We start from the raw sequence: 6,569 nt of genomic DNA on the forward strand, positions 1-6,569 counted from the left end.
GAAATGTTCACGATCATTAGCCATTAGAGAAATGCAGATGAAAACTACAATGAGATTTCATCTCACTCCAACAAGGCTGGCATTAATCCAAAAAACACAAAATAATAAATGTTGGAGAGGCTGTGGAGAGAGTGGAACACTTATACACTGCTGGCGGGAATGTTAAATGGTACATTTACTTTGGAAATCGATTTGGTGCTTCCTTAAAAAGCTAGAAATAGAACTACCATACGATCCAGCAATCCCACTCCTTGGAATACATCCTAGAGAAATAAGAGCCTTTACATGAACAGATATATGCACACCCATGTTTACTGCAGCACTGTTTACAATAGCAAAAAGATGGAAGCAACCAAGGTGCCCATCAACGGAAGAACGGATTAATAAATTATGGTACATTCACACAATGGAATACTACACATCAATAAAGAACAGCAAGGAAAACTGTGAAACATTTCATAACATGGAGGAACCTGGAAGGCATTTTGCTGAGAGAAATTAGTCAGTTGCAAAAGGACAAATATTGTATAAGACCACTATTATAAGAACTTGAGAAATAGATTAAACTGAGAAGAAAACATTCTTTTGTGGTTACGGGAGGGGGAAGGGAGGGAGGGTGGGAGAGGGGCATTCGCTAATTAGACAGTAGATAAGAACTACTTTAGGTGAAGAGAAAGACAGCCCACAATACAGGGGAGGTCAGCACAATTGGACTAAACCAAAAGCAAAGAAGTTTCCTGAATAAACTGAATGCTTTGAAGGCCAGCGTAGCAGGGGCAGGGGTCTGGGGACCATGGTTTCAGGGGAAATCTAAATCAATGGGCATAATAAAATCTATTAAGAAAACATTCTGCATCCCACTTTGAAGAGTGGCATCTGGGGTCTTAAAAGCTAGGAAGCAGCCATCTAAGATGCATCAATTGGTCTCAACCCACCTGGATCAAAGGAGAATGAAGAACACCAAGGACACGAGGCAATTACGAGCCCAAGAGACAGAAAGGGCCACATGAACCAGAGACTACATCATCCTGAGACCAGAAGAACTAAATGGTGCCTGGCTACAACCGATGACTGCCCTGACAGGGAACACAACAGAGAACCCCTGAGGGAGCAGGATAGCAGTGGTGGGATGCAGACCCCAAATTCTCATAAGACCAGACTTAATGGTCTGACTGAGACTAGAAGGACCCCGGTGGTCATGGCCCCCAGACCTTCTTTTGGCCCAGGACAGGAACCATTCCCAAAGCCAACTCTTCAGACATAGATTGGACTGGACAATAGGTTGGAGAGGGATGCTGGTGAGGAGTGAGCTTCTTGGATCAGGTGGCCACTTGAGACTATGTTGGCATCTCCTGCCTGGAGGGGAGATGAGAGGGTGGAGGGGGTTAGAAGCTGGCGAAATGGACACGAAAAGAGAGAGTGGAGGGAGAGAGTGGGCTGTCTCATTAGGGGGAGAGTAATTGGGAGTGTGTAGGAAGGTGAATATGGGTTTTAGTGTGAGAGACTGACTTGATTTGTAAACTTTCACTTAAAGCACAATAAAAATTATAATTAAAAAAAAGACTTGAAAGTTGAAATTACTTCTTCATTCATGGGCTACAGAATGGATGTTGTGTTAGCAGGCATAAAAACAACATTAATCTCCTTGTACAACTCCCTCACAGCTCTTTGGTGACCAGGTATATTGTCAAGGAGCAGTAATATATAGATATTTTTTTCTGAGCAGTAAGTCTCAGCAGTAGGCTTAAAATATTCAGGAAACCATGTTGTAAACAGATGTGCTGTCATCCAAGCTTTATTGTTACATTTATAGAGCATAGGCAGAGTAGATTTAGCAGAATTCTTAAGAGCTCTAAGATTTTTGGAACGGTAAATGAGCATTGGCTTCAATTTAAAGTCACCAGCTGCATTAGCCTCTAACGAGAGAGTCAGACTGTCCTTTGAAGCTTTGAAGCCAGGCATTGACTTCCCATCTCTAGCTATGAAAGTCCTAGATGGCATCTTCTTGCAATAGAAGGCTGTTTCATCTACATTGAACATCTGTTGTCTAGTGTAGCCACCTTCCTCAATTATCTTAGCTAGATCTACTGAATAACTTTCTGCAGTTTTACATCGGCACTTGGTGCTTCACACTGCCATTTTTGCATTATGGAGACAGCTTCCTTCCTTAAATCTCAGGAACCAACCTCTGCTAGCTTCAAACTTTTCTTCTGCAGCTTCCTGACTTCCCTCAGCATTCACAGAACTGAAGAGAGTTAGAGTCTTGCTCTGGATTAGCCTTTGGCTTAAGGGAATGCTATGGCTGGTTGGATCTTCTATCCAGACCAATAAAACTTTCTCTATATCAGCAATAAGGCTGTTTCCCTTTCTTATCATTGGTGTGTTCACTGGAGTGGTACTTTAATTTCTTTTAAGAACTTTTTCTTTGCATTCACAACTTGGCCAACTGTTTGGCACAAGAGACCTCTCTCAGCTTTTGACATGCCCTCCTCACAAAGCTTAATCATTTCTAGCTTTTGATTTAAAGTGAGAGATATGCTACTCATTCCTTTCACTTGAACGCTTAGAGACCATTGTAGGGTTACTAACTGGCCCAATTTCAAAATTGTTGCATCTCAGGGAACAGGAAGGCTTGAGGAGAGGGAGAGAGAAGGGGGAATGGCCAGTTGGTGGAACAGTCAGAACACACACAAAATTTATCAATTAAGTTAGGCATTTTATAAGGGCGCAGTTCTTGGAGCTGCAAACAATTACAATAGTAACATCAAAGATCACTGATCACTGATCACAGATCATCATAACAGATATACTAATAATGAAAAAAATTGAAATATTGTGAGAATTACCAAAATGTGATATAGAGACATGAAGTGAGTACATGCTGTTGGAAAAATGGCACCGATAGACTTACTCGATCCAGGCTTGCCATAAAACTTCAATTTGTAAAAAACACAATATCTCTGAAGTGCAATAAAATGAAGTATGCCCTTATTTGTAAACTCAAAAAAAAAAAAAAGATCTTCGAAACCTCTCTTCACTAAAGGGGGAGCTTTCCCCCCACAGCTCTGCACAGAGCATCTTTGACCTCCTTGTTCCTCAGACTGTACACAACAGGGTTCAGTAGGGGAGTGATGACAGTGTATATCACTGAGATGAGTCTGTCCTGCCCCAGGGAACTCTGGGACTTGGGCTTGAGGTAAATGATGGAGGTACACCCATAGTGGATGATGACCACTGTGAGGTGGGAGGCACAGGTGGCAAAAGCCTTCTTTCTGCCCTCAGCTGAAGCAATTTTAAGGATCGTAGAGATGATGAGGACATAGGAGATGAAGACCAGGCCCATGGGTAGAATAAGAACACAGACACTGACCACAAAGTTAATGATCTCATTGACAGTGGTGTCTGTACAGGCCAGCTTCAGCAGGGGTCGCACATCGCAGAAAAAGTGAGAGATGATGAAGGCATCACAGAAGGGAAGACCAAATACAGATGTTACCTGGACAATGGCCATACTGAGCCCAATTCCCAGTGACCCAGATGCCAGATAAACACAGGACCTTTTACTCATGATAATGGAATACCGTAGTGGGTTGCAGATGGCCACATAGCGGTCATACCCCATGACTATGAGCAGGAAACAGTCATTGATGCCAAAGGTGAGATAGAAGAAGAGCTGTGTGGCACAGCCTTGGGTGGCAATGCATTGGTGAGGACTCAGGAGGTCAGACAGCATTCGGGGGATGATGGCCACAGTGTAGCAGGTCTCAGAAATAGACAGTATGCTCAGGAAGAAGTACATGGGAGTGTGGAGGTGATGATCCAGGCGAATGATGGTCACAATGATGACATTTCCAGAGAGAGTCAGCAGGTACAAAGTTAGAAAGACAACAAAGAATACAATCCTGTGCTGCCACCCAAAGCTGGAGAAACCTTCAAAGAGGAACTCAGTCACAGTGGAGTTTGCCTTTGGCACTGAGGAAGGCCTAGGTCTGAAAGAGCTGGACAAAGGAAAGGGAGAAGTGATGAGCCAACAATGAATGAGATATCTTGGACCAAGGCCAGCAGTAAGGGGGGGGCATCCATCCTCTGACCAACGCCCCAGATCCCACGAGCTATCAGTTTTCAGCTATTGAACAATTTCTCAGTGATCGCCTGCACTCACCGTCTTCTTTGATAGTGTAAAAGTGTTATCCCAGGACCTTGGAGTAAGGGCAGAGATAGAGATGAGAGGCAAAGTAAAAACAAACCGAAAGAAAATTTTGTAGAAATAACTACCTGGCCATTGAAGAAGTGGGTCCAGGTCAAGGAAGAGGCAAGTGATACATCAAATGTGCCCAGCTCTATAGTTCCTCCCCAATATACTATTGAAGTAGGTCCCCAAGGACCCTACGAAGAATGGTGACCTAGTGAAAAGTAAAATATATCTGAGACTGATATACTTTCAACACTGTCAGTATGCATAGTCAGCACCAAATGCTTTGTAAGGGACCTAGAATGGCTTCTTCTCCTCAGAAACCTAAAACCTAGGCTCTATTTCTCTGAGCCCCTGTACCCAAATGCCCTGTAATCACGAAAGACGAGAAAAGGGAGCGCTTCTACTGGCTTTTTTAAATTTTCTACTGGAGACCTTGCACCCAATACCCTCTAAGATCATGAAAAATAGTTTGATAAGGCACTACGGGTAACCATTTAGCTTCTCTCCTTCTTGAATTCTAGCCAAAGGCAGGAAAAGGAATGGAATGAATATGAAGATGTCCCTTCAAGAAGGAAAAGTGTTTTCCTAGTATGAGAGAAAACATAAAATGTATTTAATCAAACAAGGACCAGATGTTCTATTTTTTACTTCAATTGTGCATACTCCAAGCTTTGCTGGAGATAGAAATGAGCTGGTTCACCTTCTCTTTGTCTTACCCTATGTGAAGGTAGTATGTGAAGGTAGTATGACAGGCCGTACTGGGGCAGATTTAACCCTTTCTGCTCTTGATAAAATCCACCATGTTTAACCATTTGCCTTTATTCAGAAACCTGAAAGTCATCCTAGTTACCTTTCTTCTCTTTTCCATCATGAAGTCAGAACCTCCTGAAATTTTCTTCCCTTGTCTTCTCTTCTGTATGCCTCCTGAAGACACTCAGCTTCTGGCTGCCATCATCTTTCTCAGTGATCACTAATCTCCCTCATTTCAGTAGAGGTAGTCCAAGTTTTTCTCCTGAATGTTTTCATAATCTTTTTGTTTTTTTAATCTGCTTATGGCGTTCTCCTATGTAAGTACCTTCAACAGTCCTTCAATAATTTTATAATACTCAAGTTTCATAATATTTCATAATATTCACAATATTCAAACTCATAGGTAAATTGACTATAGTAATACTCCATAGGGTTGCTGTGAGGATTAAATGTGTTAATGTGTTTGAAGAGATTGTCATAGTACGTGACAAGAAGATCTTACTCATGCCTGTGGCCTGGACTCTTTTTCTGTTTCTTTTCTCCTCCATAACATTAATCAACACCCTACAAAATATATTTCTGTAACACCTATGGGAGACTCTTTCCACCAGATAGAATAGTCAGTAAAGGGATGCAGAGAGTGTGTTGAGGAAATTAAAAACATTTCCAAGAGGAATATTACTCAATTAGGTTGTAGGAAATGTGGGTGAGGAAGGAAAGATGACAGACAAAAATATATGGAGAGTATATAAATGGACAAAAACTTCAAAATCCAGATAATATCTTTGACTTTGGAGTTTTTACTGTCCATTCTTTCTTTTAAATAAATGATCAAAAAAAGTTTAAACAAGTCCTGTTCCTGAACCAATCCCTGGATAAGTGTACTATTTATTTTTTCTCTTTAAGAAATTTTATACTTTTTATCTGCTCTTTCTCATTTCTCCTTTGCTTGTTATACATTCTACATTCTTTTGGAGCCCCAAGCTTAGTTTGCCCACTGTGCATAATAATAAAACTTAGCTTCAAATCCAAGCAAAACTATTTCTTTACTAATTCTAGTTTGCAAACCTGTTGGGTAGTCACAGGGTATAAGAACTGTGCTAGCTAGTGCTAGGAAAGCAAAGAAGAATAAGACATGGTCCTTGTCCTCGTGGAGCTTAGATCCTTGGGCAGCCTTTGATATAGGACCCAATCAAAGGTCTTCGAAGTCTTATGTTCCTCTTCTCCACATTAGTCCACACATCTATAATCCCAAAATCTTCGAAGTGATGCTTTTTCTGATGAGAGACTTAGTTCCCTTTCTTTGACAGATTATCTCTATGTGCAAAATGGGTATATAAAAAAAAACCAAACCCACTGCTGTCGAGTTGATTCCAACTCATAGCGACCCTGTAGGACAGAGTAGAACTTCCCTGTAGAGTTTCGAAGGAGTGCCTGGAGGATTTGAACTTCCAACCTTTTGGTTAGCAGCCATAGCACTTAACTACTCTGCCACCAGGGTTTCCAAAATGGGTATATGTTATAATAAACATTCCACACCCTAGCAGATAAGGAAGTGAAACTCACCAAGTAGTCTGTTTCTTGGATCTTCTAGAGGGGTGTGCTCATGCCCAAGAGTCACATC

At 41.5% G+C, this 6,569-nt stretch overlaps 1 protein-coding gene across 1 annotated transcript; it reads right to left on the reverse strand.

The window, feature by feature from the left end:
• Positions 1 to 3,033: 3,033 nt before the first annotated feature.
• LOC100664102 (olfactory receptor 10J3-like) lies at positions 3,034 to 3,863 on the reverse strand. The gene has a single exon (XM_003414989.4). It carries the CDS (start codon positions 3,797 to 3,799, stop codon positions 3,038 to 3,040), a length of 762 nt encoding a protein of 253 aa, XP_003415037.2. The 5' UTR covers positions 3,800 to 3,863; the 3' UTR covers positions 3,034 to 3,037.
• Positions 3,864 to 6,569: the final 2,706 nt, after the last annotated feature.

This window comes from Loxodonta africana, chromosome 3, assembly GCF_030014295.1.
Source record: "Loxodonta africana isolate mLoxAfr1 chromosome 3, mLoxAfr1.hap2, whole genome shotgun sequence".
In the NCBI taxonomy this organism is placed as follows: domain Eukaryota; kingdom Metazoa; phylum Chordata; class Mammalia; order Proboscidea; family Elephantidae; genus Loxodonta; species Loxodonta africana.

Coding starts and splice junctions, on each gene's coding strand:
- LOC100664102 (XM_003414989.4), bottom strand. CDS start 3,799: ATGTACTTCTTCCTGAGCATACTGTCTATTTCTGAGACCTGCTACACT.